The 22230-nt window shown below is 46.5% G+C and overlaps 1 protein-coding gene across 1 annotated transcript in view; it reads left to right on the forward strand.

The window, feature by feature from the left end:
* The window catches only part of LOC124132330 (ATP-dependent RNA helicase TDRD9-like), a 107648-nt gene that overhangs the window by 80246 nt on the left and 5172 nt on the right, over positions 1–22230 (forward strand). Inside the window, exons 23-36 of the mRNA XM_048403221.1 lie at positions 496–579; positions 1570–1689; positions 2546–2633; positions 3709–3813; positions 4391–4498; positions 7396–7485; positions 8317–8439; positions 9715–9849; positions 10903–11043; positions 11158–11228; positions 11905–12111; positions 19671–19809; positions 21210–21322; positions 21833–21899. Of these exons, the coding sequence (XP_048259178.1) occupies positions 496–579; positions 1570–1689; positions 2546–2633; positions 3709–3813; positions 4391–4498; positions 7396–7485; positions 8317–8439; positions 9715–9849; positions 10903–11043; positions 11158–11228; positions 11905–12111; positions 19671–19809; positions 21210–21322; positions 21833–21899 (1591 nt within the window). The remainder of the gene's footprint in view (positions 1–495; positions 580–1569; positions 1690–2545; positions 2634–3708; positions 3814–4390; positions 4499–7395; positions 7486–8316; positions 8440–9714; positions 9850–10902; positions 11044–11157; positions 11229–11904; positions 12112–19670; positions 19810–21209; positions 21323–21832; positions 21900–22230) is intronic.

A 22230-nucleotide genomic window follows, 5' to 3' on the forward strand; every position in this document is an offset into this window, starting at 1 on the left:
ATAAAAGGCAACTATGCCTGTCGTAAGAGGCACTAACGGTATCGGGTGGCAAGGCTCACTGACTTAGTTGATGCATGTCATCATATCCAAATTGCGCGAATCTATGGTCATTGGATTGTCTGGCCCAGACTTGATTATTTACGGACTGATGTCGTATATCTGGAATATTACAGAGTGCGGCAGTAAACAACATGAAATAATCACACAAAACAAACATTCACAGAGAAATTTGAGTAAGTTCTAGCTGACCATGATTGTGAGTTCTTGGCATAAACAATTCAACCACAACCAATTACAAAATGTTAAAATGAAACAGGCAGGTGCTTTTTCCAAAGCTGTACAACACATTTACTTCGAGCGTCAGGAGGTGGTTCCTGCAGTAAATTCACACCACCACCACATGCCGTGTAGAAGATGCGCCATTCATCACGGAATGAAGATCATGTTGAGGAGTGTCTGTATGTTGTAATTCATGCCTGTCTCATGTTTATGCAGGGCTTTCATCCAGTTCCCATGGAAGGGCAACACTCTGTGTGAGTCTCGAGTACACAAGGGTATTTACATGGCCATCAAGCTCAGGTAACTGTCACCCCTGTTTTAGCTTCCATCCACTACGGGGGCATGGGTGGCCCAGTCGTCTAAGGCACCGCGATTCGCTGTGCAGAGTTGCGTCCCTTGATTGTGGGTTCGAATCCGGGTTCGCCCCGATTATGTTTCTAGGTTTGTCAGCACCATACCCATGCTCGTAGGTTTCACCGAAGTGGTAAATGTCTGAGACCTGCATCACTTCGGGCTTTCCTCCCACATTAAGCTGACAAGCCGTGATATAACTGGAATAATGTTAACAGCGGTGTTAAACCCAACTCACTCACTCGCTCCATCCACTCTGGAGCACTGGTGACCAATCGTTTAAGGTGCCACAATTCATCATGCAGAGTCGCATCCTTTGGCAACGCCTGACGCTATAAGTTGTAGAGGGATCACTCGGGGTACATGGCGTTTTATGTGTCCCGCGTTAGGGTTTATCCCACGAGCCGGAGGCCGGAGGCAAGTGGTATAAAACGAGGGATGCATTAAACCCTATGTACCCCGAATGATCCTGCTACAATGAATTTATCTTACCGACATGTTTTAATGTGACATTGTAAAAATTCGTAGCAGATTGTGTACATTGTATTCAAGTTGTAGCTGATGGTGTACATTGTATTCAAGTTGTAGCTGATTGTGTACATTGTATTCAAGTTGTAGCTGATTTTGTACATTGTATTCAAGTTGTAGCAGATTGTGTACATTGTATTCAAGTTGTAGCTGATTGTGTACATTGTATTCAAGTTGTAGCTGATTGTGTACATTGTATTCAAGTTGTAGCTGATGGTTCACACTGTGTAAAGTTGTAGCTGATTGTGTACATTGTATTCAAATTGTAGCTGATTGTGTACATTGTATTCAAATTGTAGCTGATTGTGTACATTGTATTCAAGTTGTAGCTAATGTTTCACACTGTGTAAAGTTGTAGCTGATGGTTAACACTGTGTAAAGTTGTAACTGTGATGTGTTTGGTGTGTACAGGTTGTTGCGGATCCCCATCGAGGTGGAGATGTACACAAGGGAAGATGCTAACATCATAGCCAGCAACCTGCACAAAGCCCAAGACATAGTGGCTTCCCAGGGACAGCTCCGTACCAACAGGTGAGGCAACCCTGGGTCAGTTACTGCTGGCTACTCTCATTTCAAGGTGACAGTTTTCTTATGTTTGGGTGTGTGTCTGTGTGTTTTGGGGTAACCTAGTGGTTAAAGTGTTCACTCGTCACGCTGAAGACCAAGTTCGATTCCCCACTTGGGTACAACGTGTGAAGCCCGTTTCTGGTGTCCACTGCCATGATATTGCTGGAATATTGCTGAAAGCCGCGTAAAACCATGCTCGCGCACTCGCTCAATCGCTCACTCACTCACTCACTCACTCACTTACTCACTCACTCACTCATATTTGGGTTTACAGTTTCCACTGACAGTAGTCAAAAGCAACAATAAGAAAAAAATGAAAATACTTTGAAATCGTTGCTTGATTTTAGAAATAAAAAGGTCCAACAGAAAGTAGCTGTTAATCATCAATTAAATTTACGCCTTTAACCCCTGCCTCGTTTGTTGAGAAATACGATGCGAAGTAGTGAAAAATTATTCAACCTTCACCCAGGCAAAAGTTCCCACTCCTCCATAGAAGTCAAATGGATGCTCGCTTATAGAAATTTAGTTTCTCCCTAATGAGCCAAATGAATTGTAAACGTATCAAACTACTGGTACACAGTATTTCTCCAACTTACCAAGCTAGTCGGGTTGCTAAAATATGTTTGATTGCCAATCGAGAAGTTCTAGAACTTCTGTTTTATTGCATAAAGCGACTTTCGATGTAGATTCTTTCACCATTATCAAGCTGGAGTGCAATACACCAGAAGAAGTTTTCCATAAAGTTGTAGGTTTTTCTAGTGAAAATGTGTAATTTTTGCAAATGACTACGTATTACCTGCCAGCCCTGATGCTGTTTTAGACTGAAGGGGTCCTCACAAGAAAGCCTTGGGCAAGTTGTAGAACCCCCCAGACCCTCCGTGTCCGGAGTCCTAATCATGGTCACTGCCGTAAGTCTCCACACCTGTACACCTGGACACCTGGACCGCCTCCGTGGTCTAATGGTAGAGCGTCCGCCCGGAGAGCGGAAGGTCCGGGGTTCGATCTCCGGCCGCGTCATACCAAAAGACGTTAAAAGATGGTACTTGTTGTTACCCTGTCTGGCGCTCGGCATTAAGGGGCTAAAACAAGGTCTGGTCAGCTCGGAGTCAGTATACTGAGTGGGGTATTCATGTTATACTGCGGGATGGTATCTCAGTGTGCTAGCACTATAAATCGGCATCGGTCCGGACTAGTACAAGCAGCCACACACACACACATACACGTGCATGCACGTCGCTATATAAGTGCAGTAATCTTGGACGCGACGTTAAACCCCATTTCACCTCACCTGTACACCTACATCAGGTGAAATGGGGTTTAACGTCGCGTCCAAGATTATTACACATATAATGCATGCATGTATGTATGTGTGTGTGTGGCTGCTTGTATTTGTGGGGGTGGGTGTGTTGGTTGGTGGATTGTTACTAACCTAGAATAATGCCAGTGTTATGCGCTTGCCCACTGAGATACCATGGTGGCAGTTTATTACAGATACCTCACTCAGACACAGTATACTAACTCTGACGAATGGTCCTTGTTTTATCCCCCTCATGCCGAGTGCTAGGCAGGGCAACAACAAGTGCCATCTTTTAACGTCTTTTGGTATGATGTGGCAAGGGATTGAACCCCGGACCTTCCGCTCTCCAGGCGGACGTTCTACCAATAGATCACGGAGGCGGTCCCATTTTGTTTGAAGCAATGCAAGTGCTATGAGAGATGGAATCTGATTGGTCAGTAAGGGGTGCATAGAAGGAACATAACTCGTAATAGCCACTGTTGGTGCTAAGATCGAGTCCAGAAATTCCAGCCAAGTTCGGCAAAGGTGGAAACTGGACATTTAAAGTCAGTTAACTCCCTTGCCTCAGGAAGATGGACCGTCATATAGCTGGAATATTGCTGAGAGCGGCATCAAGCAACAAACAATACCAGGTACTATCATCCTGTAATATCCTATGTATCCTCCTTGTTGGCGTTGTTGAGCAGGTGGTGGAGTTTGGCCACTTCTGGGCGCAGTACTACTCGGACATGGCTATCAGTCAGCTGAAACACGTGCAGGACCAGCTCAACAGCTCCACTGCCTTGATGCAGGTACAGTATTGTATACATCTTTTCTTTACAAGTCGACCCGTGAACACCCGGGGTAGAATAGGCCTTCAGCAACCCATTCTTGACGTAAAAGGCGACTATGCTTGTTGTAAGAGCTGACTATGGGGATTGAGTGGTCAGGCTTGCTGACTTGGTTGATGCATGTCATTGTATCCCAATTGCGTGGATTGATGCTCATGATGTCAGTCACTGGGGTGTTTAGTCCAGACTTGATTATTTACAGACCGCCGTCGTATAGCTGGAATATGGCTGAGTGCAGCAGTTAAACAACAAACAAATAACTGGTAATATGTTTATGATGTAAATATCCACTGTGAACAATGAACATGAAGTAAAATTGTATCGATAAATGTTATAGTTCTAATAATAATCTTTGAAACTAGTTTACTCAAATGTTGCTGTTTTGTTGAATTTCCTACGTTCTTTTTAGTGATGAGAAAAATCAGTAGTGTTAATGTAATGTGATGCTTCCGGAGGTTTTTGTAGAAAGTCTCCAGACTTTCTGGGTGTGAGCTGCTTCATGAGGTCCTCCTGTACACGTTGGATGTGTTTTCTGCAGGTGACCGGGTTCCTGGCGCCTGGGAGTTACTGTGCTGCCATCTACCAGGACGAGTCCGTCGCCTTCTACAGGGGCAAGATTGTGGAGATTCGAGGAAACATGGTGCAGGTATGAACTATTCTGTCAGAAGCACCACACAGATGGCCAGTGAGCACCTTGCAGCACTGTAGTGTGTGGAAGCCCTTGCTCTATGTGCAAGATTGTGGAGATTCCAGGAAACATGGTGCAGGTACGAAGTATTCTGTCAGTTGCACCACACAGATGGCCAGTGAGCACCTTTCAGCACTGTAGTGTGTGGAAGCCCTTGCTCTATGTGCAAGATTGTGGAGATCAGAGGAAACGTGGTGCAGGTACGAACTATTCTGTCAGAAGCACCACACAGATGGCCAGTGAGCACCTTGCAGCACTGTAGTGTGTGGAAGCCCTTGCTCTATGTGCAAGATTGTGGAGATCCGAGGAAACGTGGTGCAGGTACGAACTGTTCTGTCAGAAGCACCACACAGATGGCCAGTGAGCACCTTGCAGCACTGTAGTGTGTGGAAGCCCTTGCTCTATGTGCAAGATTGTGGAGATCAGAGGAAACGTGGTGCAGGTACGAACTATTCTGTCAGAAGCACCACACAGATGGCCAGTGAGCACCTTGCAGCACTGTAGTGTGTGGAAGCCCTTGCTCTATGTGCAAGATTGTGGAGATCAGAGGAAACATGGTGCAGGTACGAAGTATTCTGTCAGAAGCACCACACAGATGGCCAGTGAGCACCTTGCAGCACTGTAGTGTGTGGAAGCCCTTGCTCTATGTGCAAGATTGTGGAGATCAGAGGAAACGTGGTGCAGGTACGAACTATTCTGTCAGAAGCACCACACAGATGGCTAGTGAGCACCTTGCAGCACTGTAGTGTGTGGAAGCCCTTGCTCTATGTGCAAGATTGTTGAGATCAGAGGAAACATGGTGCAGGTATGAACTATTCTGTCAGTTGCACCACACAGATGGCCAGAGAGCACCTTGCAGCACTGTAGTGTGTGGAAGCCCTTGCTCTATGTGCAAGATTGTGGAGATCCGAGGAAACGTGGTGCAGGTACGAACTATTCTGTCAGTTGCACCACACAGATGGCCAGTGAGCACCTTGCAGCACTGTAGTGTGTGGAAGCCCTTGCTCTATGTGCAAGATTGTGGAGATCAGAGGAAACGTGGTGCAGGTACGAACTGTTCTGTCAGAAGCACCACACAGATGGCCAGAGAGCACCTTGCAGCACTGTAGTGTGTGGAAACCCTTGCTCTATGTGCAAGATTGTTGAGATTCGAGGAAACGTGGTGCAGGTACGAACTATTCTGTCAGTTGCACCACACAGATGGCCAGTGAGCACCTTGCAGCACTGTAGTGTGTGGAAGCCCTTGCTCTATGTGCAAGATTGTGGAGATCAGAGGAAACGTGGTGCAGGTACGAACTATTCTGTCAGTTGCACCACACAGATGGCCAGTGAGCACCTTGCAGCACTGTAGTGTGTGGAAGCCCTTGCTCTATGTGCAAGATTGTTGAGATCAGAGGAAACGTGGTGCAGGTACGAACTATTCTGTCAGAAGCACCACACAGATAGCAGTGAGCACCTTGCAGCACTGTAGTGTGTGGAAGCCCTTGCTCTATGTGCAAGATTGTGGAGATCAGAGGAAACGTGGTGCAGGTACGAACTATTCTGTCAGTTGCACCACACAGATGGCCAGTGAGCACCTTGCAGCACTGTAGTGTGTGGAAGCCCTTGCTCTATGTGCAAGATTGTGGAGATCAGAGGAAACGTGGTGCAGGTACGAACTGTCCTGTCAGAAGCACCACACAGATGGCCAGTGAGCACCTTGCAGCACTGTAGTGTGTGGAAGCCCTTGCTCTATGTGCAAGATTGTGGAGATCAGAGGAAACGTGGTGCAGGTACGAACTATTCTGTCAGTTGCACCACACAGATGGCCAGTGAGCACCTTGCAGCACTGTAGTGTGTGGAAGCCCTTGCTCTATGTGCAAGATTGTGGAGATCAGAGGAAACGTGGTGCAGGTACGAACTATTCTGTCAGAAGCACCACACAGATAGCAGTGAGCACCTTGCAGCACTGTAGTGTGTGGAAGCCCCTGCTTTATGCTCACTCACTGAATCATAAGGAATGTGTGCTGCAGGCCTCAAAGTTTAATTTTTTACCAAGTAGCCATATTGCTACAAGTATTTTTTTCCAGGTAGCCAGTGGTACAATCAAGAAGTCAAGCCAATAGTGTAGGTAGCCAAAAGCATTTGAAATGATCTTTTATCAAATAACTATTATATGTACAAGTCATAGCACTAGTCTTGGAATTGTATATTAGTGGAAACTGTACATGCTGTACTTGAGTTTTGTTATTTGTGACTCAAACAATGATGCAATTTATGTTACTAGATTGTGTAGGTATATCCTTGCTTATCCAATAAACTATCAACTAAAATAAACTACTAATCACATTAACATTAATATTCATTGTTGACTTTAGGAGGAATTATTTGCAAGTACAATCAGTAGCAGACACATTTATTTTTGTGTCTACATATGTGTAGCAATAGAATTTAGTCACCACAAGATATTTTTGAAGGTAGTCATTTGGCTACCTCAGAATTTTAGACAGTAGACAAATTGAAATTTAGGTCGCATTGGCCACTGTTTTAGTCGCAACTTTGAGGCCTGTGCTGGGATGTGACCTTGGGGTACTGAAGTGGCAGTGCCGATCCAAAAGGAATGTCTTAAACTTTCTTATAGTGGAAACAGGACATGATTGCCAGACCTGAACAGAGAACTGTTTGGTTGGCACATCTGCAATCAAAGCATGGAACAGGGTGGTCCTGGAGGATCACCATGCATCATGGACTGGTTGCCAACATACTCTCTTCCTCCGCACATTTTGGTCTTTGACTACTTTCACCGGCTAATTGTAATGTGAGTGTATTTGTGGCTCTAATGTGAAACACATGTTGATCTTGTTCTTTGTTGACAGGTGTTCTTTGTTGACTATGGCAACATGGAGATGGTGTCACGAGATCACATTCGAGCTTTGCCTCCCCAGCTGCTGCAGATCCCCTTCCAGGTGTGTTCTCCTGAAGCCCTGCACACCTGTGGCCATGTATCTTTCTTTCTTTGGTTTACAAGACCTTACCAAAAAAACAAAACAATGAAATTCTTTATTTAAAAAATAACCCTTGAAAATGATGTTTGGGCCAATTGTAACCTTCATATTTATAAACAGTAGGATTAGACCTTTCAAATGACGTGTAGTAGCAAAGATATTTTACAAGTTGATAATTTCCTGATAAATGTAGGCTTCATCTATCACCACCGAGTCCCTGGGAACTCGGTTTGATAACTGTAAATGTTTCTGGTTGACTGGTTGTGGTTTGCAATTTATAATGCAAGAGTATGTCTCCCTGCTTCAGCTAAAATGTTTGAGCCTACAGTTTTTCCACTGGGCCTACAGTTTTTTTCCACAGGGCCTACAGTTTTTGAAATGTGCTGACCCTTAAGGCTCTCAGTTTACTCTGCTGAGATTCAGACACTGATTCCAGTTTCTCATGGTGTTTCAGCTTAATGTGACAGGAAAGCCCGATGGGATGTATGTCTCAGACATTTACCACTTTGGTGAAACCCATGAGCAGGATATGGTGCTGATAACCCTACAAACACAATTGGCGAACCTGGATTCGAACCCATGATCATAGGTTCCTGGTGTTCCCAAGGGAAACAACTCTGCACAGCGAATTGACGTGCCTCAGCTAACTAGGCCACCCATGCCACCTTAGTTGTTTATAATGGAAAGCATTTGTAACATTTCGCACACTATGAACCTGGAGCCTGGGTGTTATTTCGTGTTTTTTCAGTTGTAGTTGTTCCTACTATATGATTTCATGTTTGGTGTCTCTAGGCATTTGAATGCTACCTGGCTCACATTCGCCCATCTAGTCTGAGGTGTCCTGATGGAGTTTGGAGCAAAGAGTCTACCGCATGGTTCACCAATGAGTACATCAACAAGATTTTGTATGCCCAGGTAAAGCTCATCTCATAGTATTAATAATCTCTCATCAGCTGTGAGTCAACTGTTGATCTGCCCCATGGGAATTCCGGTTAGAATTGGTCCCCCAGCAGCCTCTGTTGGTCATAAGAGGTGACTTGATAGAACGTGTGGTCAGGCTCGGTGGTTGCATGTCATTGTACCCCAACGTTGTGGATCGTTGCTCAAAACATCGATCACTGGTTCATCTGAACATGCTGATCCAGACTCGATTTTTTACATTGTGCCGTCACTTTGCTGGAATATTGCTGACAAACAACAAACAAACAGACAATTGTTCATTTTTCACTAATTCAAGATCAACCCAGTTTTAACTCAATAGTGTGTATATGAAATAGATACTGAATATCCTGATCGAGATCACCCTATTTTCACTTACTTGTGTGTAACCCAACTAGTGACCATCAAGATTAAAATCACACAGTTTCACCCACTTGTGAGTAGCCCAACAAGATAGTGACTGTCCAGATTGAAATCACCCAGTTTCACCCACTTGTGAGTGACCCAACTAGATAGTGACCGTCCAGATTAAAATCACCCAGTTTCACCCACTTGTGAGTAGCCCAACTAGATAGTCACTGTCCAGATTGAAATCTCCCTGTTTCACCCACTTGTGAGTAGCCCAACTAGATAGTGACTGTCCAGATTGAAATCACCCAGTTTCACCCACTTGTGAGTAGCCCAACTAGATAGTGACTGTCCAGATTGAAATCTCCCTGTTTCACCCACTTGTGAGTGACCCAACTAGATAGTGACTGTCCAGATTGAAATCACCCTGTTTCACCCACTTGTGAGTGACCCAACTAGATAGTGACTGTCCAGACTGAAATCTCCCTGTTTCACCCACTTGTGAGTGACCCAACTAGATAGTGACTGTCCAGATTGAAATCACCCAGTTTCACCCACTTGTGAGTGACCCAACTAGATAGTGACTGTCCAGATTGAAATCTCCCTGTTTCACCCACTTGTGAGTGACCCAACTAGATAGTGACTGTCCAGATTGAAATCACCCAGTTTCACCCACTTGTGAGTGACCCAACTAGGTAATGACTGTCCAGATTGAAATCACCCAGTTTCACCCACTTGTGAGTGACCCAACTAGATAGTGACTGTCCAGATTGAAATCCCTGCAGTGTAAGTAACCGAGACGAAGTATTGAAGTATTGTCCAGGTGTGCGATGTAGCATGAGGTTAATACGATGATGATGTGTGTGTCCTGATGCTGAGGTTGGTACTACTTCCTGGATGCAGGTGTTTTCAGTAGAGAGGAGTGCCTTGAGGCTGGAGGTGATTGAGAAGAAGCTGAACAACCAGCAAGTTGTGGTCAATGAAGAAGTGGTCAGAAAGGGCTATGCAGATAATGCTGAGGAGTCATTTCTGTCCAAGGTGAGATGTTGTCAGCTTTTCAAACACATTATAAACCCAGCTTTTCAAACACTTTATAAACCCAACTTTTCAAACACATTTTAAACCCAGCTTTTCAAACACATGTACATTTTAAACCCTGCTTTTCAAACACTTTAACCCAGCTTTTGAAACACTTTAACTCAACTTTTCAAACACTTTATAAACCCAGCTTTTCAAACACGTTTTAAACCCAGCTGTTCAAACACTTTAATCCAACTTTTCAAACACGTTTTAAACTCAGCTTTTCAAACATTTTAACCCAGCTTTTCAAACATGTTTTAAATCCAGCTTTGAAACACTTTAACACAACTTTTCAAACATGTTTTAAACCCAGCTTTTCAAACACTTTAACCCATCTTTTCAAACACTTTATAAACCCATCTTTTCAAACACGTTTTAAACCCAACTTTTCAAACACATTTTAAACCCAGCTTTTCAAACACATGTACATTTTAAACCCTGCTTTTCAAACACTTTAACCCAGCTTTTGAAACACTTTAACTCAACTTTTCAAACACTTTATAAACCCAGCTTTTCAAACACGTTTTAAACCCAGCTTTTCAAACACTTTAATCCAACTTTTCAAACACGTTTTAAACTCAGCTTTTCAAACATTTTAACCCAGCTTTTCAAACATGTTTTAAATCCAGCTTTGAAACACTTTAACACAACTTTTCAAACATGTTTTAAACCCAGCTTTTCAAACACTTTAACCCAGCTTTTCAAACACTTTATAAACCCAGCTTTTCAAACACGTTTTAAACCCAGCTTTTCAAACACTTTAACCCAGCTTTTCAAACACTTTAACCCAACTTTTCAAACACGTTTTAAACCCAGCTTTTCAAACACTTTAACCCAGCTTTTCAAACATTTTATAAACCCAACTTTTCAAACATTTTATAAACCCAACTTTTCAAACATTTTATAAACCCAACTTTTCAAACTCTTTTTCAACCAGATGGCCTATATACAAGTAATTTGCCTCAAATCAGTAAGACTTTGTGGTCATGATTATTTTTTTAATATTTCAAGCAAAATCATGACGAACGCTGCTCGGAGGCCATGAGTATGACAGTGTCTCCAGATAGGGCGATATCAGGACAGAAGGAAGAATGGATGAATGTGGAAATGCCACGTGAAACAAGAGCTGCCCTCAAGGGTTCCCAGCGCATGGTAAGCAGCTTTTGATGAGTCACACATCAATACATCAACAAACTGAATGAGTAAAACTTTATAAATCTGTATTTCGGTAACAAATTGTGTTTTGAATGTTTGTTCACATTACAGGTAAAACTGATAGGTCCTCACAGTCCTCTGGAGATGAGCTTCCACAGCATGACGTTCGTAGGCAGACTGAGGTATGTAGCTATCACCTGTGTGTACCTGTACCCCCTCTCTCACAGACATGTGTGTGTACTTGTACCCCCTCTCTCACAGACACATGTAACTGTACCCCATGCTCACAGACACGTATGTACCTGTACCCCCTCTCTCACAGACACACGTATATACCTGTACCCCATCTCTCACAGACACATGTATGTACCTCTACCCCCTCTCTCACAGACACACGTATGTACCTGTACCCTCTCTCACAGATACATGTATGTACCTCTACCCCCCTCTCTCACAGACACACATATGTACCTGTACCCCCTCTTTCACAGACACATGTGTGTACCTGTACCCCCTCTCTCACAGACATGTGTGTGTACTTGTACCCCCGCACTCACAGACACGTTTGTGTACCTGTACCCCCTCTCTCACAGACACGTGCAACTGTACCCCGTCTCTCACTGACACATGTAACTTTCCCGTGCTCACAGACATGTGTGTGTACTTGTACCCCCTCTCTCACAGATATATGTATGTACCTCTACCCCCTCTCTCACAGACACATGTATGTACCTGTAACTCTATTGGCCTCCTGTATATCTCAAAGACACAAATTTTATGTGTAAACATTCCCACTGCTGCGTCCTAAGAATATTGTCAGTATTGAAAGGTGCTGTCATGTTTTCTGTTTTGTGCCAGAGGCTCTAGGATAGACCAGGACAGCATCAACTCTGTAGCCATAGATGACGAGCCGCAGAACAGCCACGCCCGCATGATGGTGGCAGCATTTGTTGGTCTGAACCCCCAGGGGTCAGTGATGATGGCAAGGGACACGACGATCATGCCACTGATCCCAGGCCTGCCAGGTCTCATGTGTCTGCTGTTTGCTCCTGTGGCAGAACTCAGGTGAAACTGCAGCTTCTCCTCCACGTATAGGTTTAACCTGGATATAATTGTTGCCTCAAGCGCTCTTTGTTTTTGAAACCATGCACTGCTTGGATATCTAAGGATGTCATATCATCATTTTTATGTGTCATGTCAAGGGTCAAGGTCATCCTCATGACTCTGGCGGTCAGGTAGCTTATTGGTTGAAGCGTTTGCACGTCATGCTGAAGACCCGGGTTTGATTCCTGACATGGGTACAATGTGTGAAGCCCATTTCTGGTGTCCCCAGCTGTGATATTGCTGGAATATTGCTAATCGTGTCTTCCTTAGAGCAGTGCCCAGATCGTGTCTTCCTTAGAGCAGTGCCCAGATCGTGTCTTCCTTAGAGCAGTGCCCAGGTCGTGTCTTCCTTAGAGCATTGCCCAGATGGTGTCTTCCTTAGAGCAGTGCCTAGATTGTGTCTTCCCTAGAGCAGTGCCCAGATCGTGTCTTCCTTAGAGCAGTGCCCAGATCGTGTCTTCCTTAGAGCAGTGCCCAGGTCGTGTCTTCCTTAGAGCATTGCCCAGATGGTGTCTTCCTTAGAGCAGTGCCCAGATCGTGTCTTCCTTAGAGCAGTGCCCAGGTCGTGTCTTCCTTAGAGCATTGCCCAGATCGTGTCTTCCTTAGAGCATTGCCCAGGTCGTGTCTTCCTTAGAGCAGTGCCCAGGTCGTGTCTTCCTTAGAGCAGTGCCCAGATCATGTCTTCCTTAGAGCAGTGCCCAGATCGTGTCTTCCTTAGAGCAGTGCCTAGATCGTGTCTTCCTTAGAGCATTGCCCAGGTCGTGTCTTCCTTAGAGCATTGCCCAGATGGTGTCTTCCTTAGAGCAGTGCCCAGATCGTGTCTTCCTTAGAGCAGTGCACAGGTCGTGTCTTCCTTAGAGCAGTGCCCAGATCGTGTCTTCCTTAGAGCAGTGCCCAGGTCGTGTCTTCCTTAGAGCAGTGCCCAGTTGGTGTCTTCCTTAGAGCAGTGCCTAGATTGTGTCTTCCCTAGAGCAGTGCCCAGATCGTGTCTTCCTTAGAGCAGTGCCCAGATCGTGTCTTCCTTAGAGCATTGCCCAGGTCGTGTCTTCCTTAGAGCATTGCCCAGATGGTGTCTTCCTTAGAGCAGTGCCCAGATCGTGTCTTCCTTAGAGCAGTGCCCAGTTGGTGTCTTCCTTAGAGCAGTGCCTAGATTGTGTCTTCCCTAGAGCAGTGCCCAGATCGTGTCTTCCTTAGAGCAGTGCCCAGATCGTGTCTTCCTTAGAGCATTGCCCAGGTCGTGTCTTCCTTAGAGCATTGCCCAGATGGTGTCTTCCTTAGAGCAGTGCCCAGATCGTGTCTTCCTTAGAGCAGTGCACAGGTCGTGTCTTCCTTAGAGCATTGCCCAGATCGTGTCTTCCTTAGAGCAGTGCCCAGGTCGTGTCTTCCTTAGAGCAGTGCCCAGTTGGTGTCTTCCTTAGAGCAGTGCCTAGATTGTGTCTTCCCTAGAGCAGTGCCCAGATCGTGTCTTCCTTAGAGCAGTGCCCAGATCGTGTCTTCCTTAGAGCATTGCCCAGGTCGTGTCTTCCTTAGAGCATTGCCCAGATGGTGTCTTCCTTAGAGCATTGCCCAGATGGTGTCTTCCTTAGAGCAGTGCCCAGATCGTGTCTTCCTTAGAGCAGTGCCCAGGTCGTGTCTTCCTTAGAGCAGTGCCCAGATCGTGTCTTCCTTAGAGCATTGCCCAGGTTGTGTCTTCCTTAGAACAGTGCCCTCCTTAGAACAGTGCCCAGGTCGTGTCTTCCTTAGAGCAGTGCCCAGATCGTGTCTTCCTTAGAGCAGTGCCCAGATCGTGTCTTCCTTAGAGCAGTGCCCAGGTCGTGTCTTCCTTAGAGCATTGCCCAGATGGTGTCTTCCTTAGAGCAGTGCCTAGATTGTGTCTTCCCTAGAGCAGTGCCCAGATCGTGTCTTCCTTAGAGCAGTGCCCAGATCGTGTCTTCCTTAGAGCAGTGCCCAGGTCGTGTCTTCCTTAGAGCATTGCCCAGATGGTGTCTTCCTTAGAGCAGTGCCCAGATCGTGTCTTCCTTAGAGCAGTGCCCAGGTCGTGTCTTCCTTAGAGCAGTGCCCAGATCGTGTCTTCCTTAGAGCATTGCCCAGGTCGTGTCTTCCTTAGAGCAGTGCCCAGGTCGTGTCTTCCTTAGAGCAGTGCCCAGATCATGTCTTCCTTAGAGCAGTGCCCAGATCGTGTCTTCCTTAGAGCAGTGCCTAGATCGTGTCTTCCTTAGAGCATTGCCCAGGTCGTGTCTTCCTTAGAGCATTGCCCAGATGGTGTCTTCCTTAGAGCAGTGCCCAGATCGTGTCTTCCTTAGAGCAGTGCACAGGTCGTGTCTTCCTTAGAGCAGTGCCCAGATCGTGTCTTCCTTAGAGCAGTGCCCAGGTCGTGTCTTCCTTAGAGCAGTGCCCAGTTGGTGTCTTCCTTAGAGCAGTGCCTAGATTGTGTCTTCCCTAGAGCAGTGCCCAGATCGTGTCTTCCTTAGAGCAGTGCCCAGATCGTGTCTTCCTTAGAGCATTGCCCAGGTCGTGTCTTCCTTAGAGCATTGCCCAGATGGTGTCTTCCTTAGAGCAGTGCCCAGATCGTGTCTTCCTTAGAGCAGTGCCCAGTTGGTGTCTTCCTTAGAGCAGTGCCTAGATTGTGTCTTCCCTAGAGCAGTGCCCAGATCGTGTCTTCCTTAGAGCAGTGCCCAGATCGTGTCTTCCTTAGAGCATTGCCCAGGTCGTGTCTTCCTTAGAGCATTGCCCAGATGGTGTCTTCCTTAGAGCAGTGCCCAGATCGTGTCTTCCTTAGAGCAGTGCACAGGTCGTGTCTTCCTTAGAGCAGTGCCCAGATCGTGTCTTCCTTAGAGCAGTGCCCAGGTCGTGTCTTCCTTAGAGCAGTGCCCAGTTGGTGTCTTCCTTAGAGCAGTGCCTGGATTGTGTCTTCCCTAGAGCAGTGCCCAGATCGTGTCTTCCTTAGAGCAGTGCCCAGATCGTGTCTTCCTTAGAGCATTGCCCAGGTCGTGTCTTCCTTAGAGCATTGCCCAGATGGTGTCTTCCTTAGAGCATTGCCCAGATGGTGTCTTCCTTAGAGCAGTGCCCAGATCGTGTCTTCCTTAGAGCAGTGCCCAGGTCGTGTCTTCCTTAGAGCATTGCCCAGATCGTGTCTTCCTTAGAGCATTGCCCAGGTCGTGTCTTCCTTAGAACAGTGCCCTCCTTAGAACAGTGCCCAGGTCGTGTCTTCCTTAGAGCAGTGCCCAGATCGTGTCTTCCTTAGAGCAGTGCCCAGATCGTGTCTTCCTTAGAGCAGTGCACAGGTCGTGTCTTCTTTAGAGCAGTGCCCAGATCATGTCTTCCTTAGAGCAGTGCCCAGGTCGTGTCTTCCTTAGAGCAGTGCCCAGTTGGTGTCTTCCTTAGAGCAGTGCCCAGGTCGTGTCTTCCTTAGAGCATTGCCCAGATGGTGTCTTCCTTAGAGCAGTGCCCAGATCGTGTCTTCCTTAGAGCATTGCCCACGTTGTGTCTTCCTTAGAGCAGTGCCCAGGTCGTGTCTTCCTTAGAGCAGTGCCCAGATCGTGTCTTCCTTAGAGCAGTGCCTAGATTGTGTCTTCCTTAGAGCAGTGCCCAGATCGTGTCTTCCTTAGAGCAGTGCCCAGGTCGTGTCTTCCTTAGAGCAGTGCCTAGATCGTGTCTTCCTTAGAGCATTGCCCAGGTCGTGTCTTCCTTAGAGCATTGCCCAGATGGTGTCTTCCTTAGAGCAGTGCCCAGATCGTGTCTTCCTTAGAGCAGTGCCCAGGTCGTGTCTTCCTTAGAGCAGTGCCCAGATCGTGTCTTCCTTAGAGCAGTGCCCAGGTCGTGTCTTCCTTAGAGCAGTGCCCAGATCGTGTCTTCCTTAGAGCAGTGCCCAGGTCGTGTCTTCCTTAGAGCATTGCCCAGATGGTGTCTTCCTTAGAGCAGTGCCCAGATCGTGTCTTCCTTAGAGCATTGCCCACATTGTGTCTTCCTTAGAACAGTGCCCAGGTCGTGTCTTCCTTAGAGCAGTGCCCAGATCGTGTCTTCCTTAGAGCAGTGCCTAGATTGTGTCTTCCTTAGAGCAGTGCCCAGATCGTGTCTTCCTTAGAGCAGTGCCCAGGTCGTGTCTTCCTTAGAGCAGTGCCCAGATCGTGTTTTCCTTAGAGCAGTGCCCAGGTCGTGTCTTCCTTAGAGCATTGCCCAGATCGTGTCTTCCTTAGAGCAGTGCCCAGATCGTGTCTTCCTTAGAGCATTGCCCACGTTGTGTCTTCCTTAGAGCATTGCCCAGATCGTGTCTTCCTTAGAGCAGTGCCCAGATCGTGTCTTCCTTAGAGCAGTGCCCAGGTCGTGTCTTCCTTAGAGCATTGCCCAGATCGTGTCTTCCTTAGAGCATTGCCCAGATCGTGTCTTCCTTAGAGCAGTGCCCAGGTCGTGTCTTCCTTAGAGCATTGCCCAGGTCGTGTCTTCCTTAGAGCAGTGCCCAGATCGTGTCTTCCTTAGAGCAGTGCCCAGGTCGTGTTTTCCTTAGAGCATTGCCCAGGTCGTGTCTTCCTTAGAGCAGTGCCCAGATCGTGTCTTCCTTAGAGCAGTGCCCAGGTCGTGTCTTCCTTAGAGCAGTGCCCAGGTCGTGTCTTCCTTAGAGCATTGCCCAGGTCGTGTCTTCCTTAGAGCATTGCCCAGGTCGTGTCTTCCTTAGAGCAGTGTCCAGATCGTGTCTTCCTTAGAGCATTGCCCAGGTCGTGTCTTCCTTAGAGCAGTGCCCAGATCATGTCTTCCTTAGAGCATTGCCCACGTTGTGTCTTCCTTAGAGCAGTGTCCAGGTCGTGTCTTCCTTAGAGCAGTGCCCAGGTCGTGTCTTCCTTAGAGCATTGCCCAGATCGTGTCTTCCTTAGAGCAGTGCCCAGGTCGTGTCTTCCTTAGAGCAGTGCCCAGATCGTGTCTTCCTTAGAGCAGTGCCCAGGTCGTGTCTTCCTTAGAGCATTGCCCAGGTCGTGTCTTCCTTAGAGCATTGCCCAGGTCGTGTCTTCCTTAGAGCAGTGCCCAGATGGTGTCTTCCTTAGAGCAGTGCCTAGATCGTGTCTTCCTTAGAGCAATGCCCAGGTCGTGTCCTCCTAAGAGCAGTGCCCAGGTCGTGTCTTCCTTAGAGCAGTGCCTAGATCGTGTCTTTCTTAGAGCAGTGCCTAGATTGTGTCTTCCTTAGAGCAGTGCCCAGATCGTGTCTTCCTTAGAGCATTGCCCAGGTCGTGTCTTCCTTAGAGCAGTGCCCAGGTCGTGTCTTCCTTAGAGCAGTGCCCAGGTCGTGTCTTCCTTAGAGCAGTGCCCAGATCGTGTCTTCCTTAGAGCAGTGCCCAGATCATGTCTTCCTTAGAGCATTGCCCAGGTCGTGTCTTCCTTAGAGCATTGCCCAGGTCGTGTCTTCCTTAGAGCATTGCCCAGGTCGTGTCTTCCTTAGAGCATTGCCCAGGTCGTGTCTTCCTTAGAGCAGTGCCCAGATCGTGTCTTCCTTAGAGCAGTGCCCAGATCGTGTCTTCCTTAGAGCAGTGCCCAGGTCGTGTCTTCCTTAGAGCATTGCCCAGATCGTGTCTTCCTTAGAGCATTGCCCAGATCGTGTCTTCCTTAGAGCAGTGCCCAGTTGGTGTCTTCCTTAGAGCATTGCCCAGATCGTGTCTTCCTTAGAGCAGTGCCCAGATCGTGTCTTCCTTAGAGCAGTGCCCAGGTCGTGTCTTCCTTAGAGCATTGCCCAGGTCGTGACTTCCTTAGAGCAGTGCCCAGATCGTGTCTTCCTTAGAGCAGTGCCCAGGTCGTGTCTTCCTTAGAGCATTGCCCAGGTCGTGTCTTCCTTAGAGCAATGCCCAGATCGTGTCTTCCTTAGAGCAGTGCCCAGGTCGTGTCTTCCTTAGAGCAGTGCCCAGGTCGTGTCTTCCTTAGAGCATTGCCCAGGTCGTGTCTTCCTTAGAGCATTGCCCAGGTCGTGTCTTCCTTAGAGCAGTGTCCAGGTCGTGTCTTCCTTAGAGCATTGCCCAGATCGTGTCTTCCTTAGAGCAGTGCCCAGATCGTGTCTTCCTTAGAGCAGTGCCCAGATCATGTCTTCCTTAGAGCATTGCCCAGGTCGTGTCTTCCTTAGAGCAGTGCCCAGGTCGTGTCTTCCTTAGAGCATTGCCCAGATCGTGTCTTCCTTAGAGCAGTGTCCAGGTAGTGTCTTCCTTAGAGCAGTGCCCAGGTCATGTCTTCCTTAGAGCAGTGCACAGGTCGTGTCTTCCTTAGAGCAGTGCCCAGATCGTGTCTTCCTTAGAGCAGTGCCCAGATCGTGTCTTCCTTAGAGCAGTGCCCAGATCGTGTCTTCCTTAGAGCATTGCCCAGGTCGTGTCTTCCTTAGAGCAGTGCCCAGATCGTGTCTTCCTTAGAGCAGTGCCCAGGTCGTGTCTTCCTTAGAGCAGTGCCCAGGTCGTGTCTTCCTTAGAGCATTGCCCAGGTCGTGTCTTCCTTAGAGCATTGCCCAGGTCGTGTCTTCCTTAGAGCAGTGTCCAGGTCGTGTCTTCCTTAGAGCATTGCCCAGATCGTGTCTTCCTTAGAGCAGTGCCCAGATCATGTCTTCCTTAGGTCAGTGCCCAGGTCGTGTCTTCCTTAGAGCAGTGCCCAGGTCGCTACCGGTTATCATTGACCTATGTATGAGGTCAGGGTCACAGTGAAGGTCATTTGTAAAGTATGTTTTCCATTTTCACTAAAATACCTATTTCTGACAATATTGTTTAAGACTTATACATGTTGTTCTGTTATCTGAATACACATGTATGATGAGAGCGATGACAGGTCGCAGTGACCTCCTTTCAATGAGTAGGATATGCCGTTTTCACATTGAATCATCTTGGTACAACGTGATCATGTTTGATGTTGGAATTGACGGTCTTGAAATACATGCACCTGATATTGAAGGTCAAAGTCACTATTTCTACTGGGATACCAAGAGGCATGACAGGAATTTTGTTTCAGAAGATATGCGTTTTCACAAACCGGAAGTGATGCCATTAAACTGAAAGTGCTTATTTTAGGGTAGCTAGCTAGAGGCACAGAATGGTGGCATGGATAGATAAGGGTGAGGTGACCTGATTTGGTAGAGTCAGAATGGTTTATGATACAAGTTTCTGGAGGGAGTGTTTTGGACATTCAGTGGAGGAATGGTACTGCTGCTTCTGTTTTTGAAGAGGATTTTGTAAAAAAAACAGATAAATCTTTAATTAAAACTATGAGGCTAAATATTAAGTTTTTGAAAAAACATCTTACAACAATGTATTTTTTGTGGCAATTTCATATTTTTTTCACTCTCCCTCCGATTGTCAAATGGTCGGTCCCTAATGTAAACACCTTTTTAGTTGTAAGGGTGTGTGGTAGTAAGTAGCTATGTGTATGTATTAGTGATAACTGCAACATTGATCTCTACATGATCTTCAGGGTTTAGTTTCTGCATTCCACTGCATTGTACAATTTTCGTCCTCAACCCTTGCTTCATCTGGCTGTATTATTAACTGATGTGTGTTTTTCTCCAGGACAAATGCAAAACGAACCCATTACACTGGAGCCATCTGTGGCCTTGGATATGAAGACAAGACCAACTATCCCATCCTTCCTGACCATGACATAGAGGTCACCTTTGACACTCACATCAATGATGAGGACATTGACCTGGTTAGTTGTGTACCTGCAATGACCCTCTTGAAGAAATCACCTTTCCCGGGGGATGTAGATTTTAAGGCTGTTTTCTATTTAGCCTGCTGCTCAGATACAAAATTTATTCTTTCCTTGAAAACTCATGTCATGTGAATTCGGCTTGGGCAAGTACAGTGATCCCTCGCTATTGGGCTCTTCGATAAAGCGCTACCTCGGTTACCACGCGCGGTATCGCATGGCTCCCAAAATTTATGTACACTTTTAATACTGAGAGTTTTACACAGTCGTGATTGTATTGGTGTTCGTTGTTCATTTGCACATAACACTTCTCATTGCATAATCAACCGTTTATCGCTGAATGGAGTTCTAAAAATCTGTTTGAAAACATCCGCGGCAAGTCCCGGAAAAACGATTGTTCTACTAGTTAACTTTTCACACTATACATCCTTTGATCTTAGAAGCGCATGCATACAATAAAAGAGAACCACAAGCGAAGTTTATTTTCTTAATTAGTGGGCAATCCAATTTGAGGCGACACTTGTCAACTCACATGTAGTTGCTGTCACAACATAGCGGTCATTCCTTTTGATTCGGATCAAGTAACCGTATCAAACCAATTAATCTGGCTTGAATGTATATCTATATTTGCATGAATGTGTATGAATGCGCATAGTGCTGGTCAAAACTCTCGTTTTCCGTATTTTAAGCAACATGACCAATCAATGCCACTGAATCACTCTGTACTTGTGTAATGAATTGTAATTGGCTCTTCACTCATAGCGTCTGTTACTACCATTATCGATCGATATTTTCATGTAAGTAGACTACATTCACATTGAATGTGACAGTTAAGGCTTGTAAATAATAACAAACGGCGAAAACATAATGGATATATATTTTTACACTATGAACAGTAAACAACTTGTATCATTGCAATGTACGAGACAAGGCGAAGATCGTGAGATTGGCCGAGCGAGCTCCCCCACCTCGGCCTCGGTTAAACGGCTCATCGTCTATAACGCCCACCAATTATTTGGACCCCATTGGTAGCGTTGTAGCGAGGGACCACTGTACCTCCTGTTCTGATCCTTTTGTGGTTTGCTGTTAGAGAGCTGAAGTTCAGAAGCCATGATGGCATTTAAATGTTGTGTTTGAGGAAGTGTCTGAAATTAAAAAAATCGCCAGGCTGCCATCAGGACCCACAGACTTTTGAAATTGCAAACCCTGACTAAACTCTTCAGGGCCCTCATTAAAAAAATGCAGCTTATTGTGACAAATATATCGACACCTAAATTTACTGTAGGCCTGACCCAGTCAAATTTGAAACTATGGGCCCGACACAATATCTATGGTGGATGACAGTTCAGGGGTTTCTGGTTTTGCTTAATTGTCTTTTTGAATGTATTGTGTGTTTTCAGATCAACTGTGTGCGTCTTGCCATCAATGTGACGGTCGGGAAGCAGGACGCTGTGTCCTGGAGTGGTAGTGCCATAGAGAAGCTGCAGGACAACGCCAGGAACAAGCTACTCCGGTGGGGCTCGTGTGTGGGTGTGGGTGTGGGTGTGTGTGTGTGTGTGTGTGTGTCGGTGTGTGAGTGAGGGTGTGTGTGTCAGTGGGGGTGTCTGTGTGGATGGGTGTCTCTGTGTGTGAGTATGTGGGTGTCGGTGTGTGGGTGTCTGTGTGTGAGTGAGGGTGTGCGTGTTAGTGGGGGTGTCTGTGTGGATGGGTGTCTCTGTGTGTGAGTATGTGGGTGTCGGTGTGTGGGTGCCTGTGTGTGAGAGTGTGTGGGGTGGGGTGGGGTGTCAGTGAGTAGTGTGTGTGAGTTTCTGTCTGTGTGTGAGTGTATTTGGGAGTGTCTGTGGGTGTGGGTATGTTAGAGTGTGTGTGTGCAAGAGTGCATGCAAGCGTGTGGGGACAAATTGGTTAGATAAATGCAACATACTAGAGCTGTACACTTTTAGAGGAAAGATTGCAATGAGATACCAGCTTTGATGAATGTTTGATACATTGTTAAGATTGAGTTTTTATTGCCTTCTTTCAGCCTGGTGGAGCAAAGGAGAGAGCCTATTGAGCCTTGTAACTACGATAAGGCTTATCACTGGAATCAGGTAGGCATTGCTATCACTGGAATCAGGTAGGCATTGCTATCACAGGCATCAGGTAGGCATTGCTATCACTGGAATCAGGTAGGCATTGCTATCACTGGCATCAGGTAGGCATTGCTATCACTGGCATCAGGTAGACATTGCTATCACTGGCATCAGGTAGGCATTGCTATCACTGGAATCAGGTAGGCATTGCTATCACTGGCATCAGGTAGGCATTGCTATCACTGGAATCAGGTAGGCATTGCTATCACTGGAATCAGGTAGGCATTGCTATCACTGGAATCAGGTAGGCATTGCTATCACTGGAATCAGGTAGGCATTGCTATCACTG

This window comes from Haliotis rufescens, unplaced genomic scaffold, assembly GCF_023055435.1.
Source record: "Haliotis rufescens isolate VD_foot unplaced genomic scaffold, xgHalRufe1.0.p SCAF_3, whole genome shotgun sequence".
Lineage (NCBI taxonomy): Eukaryota > Metazoa > Mollusca > Gastropoda > Lepetellida > Haliotidae > Haliotis > Haliotis rufescens.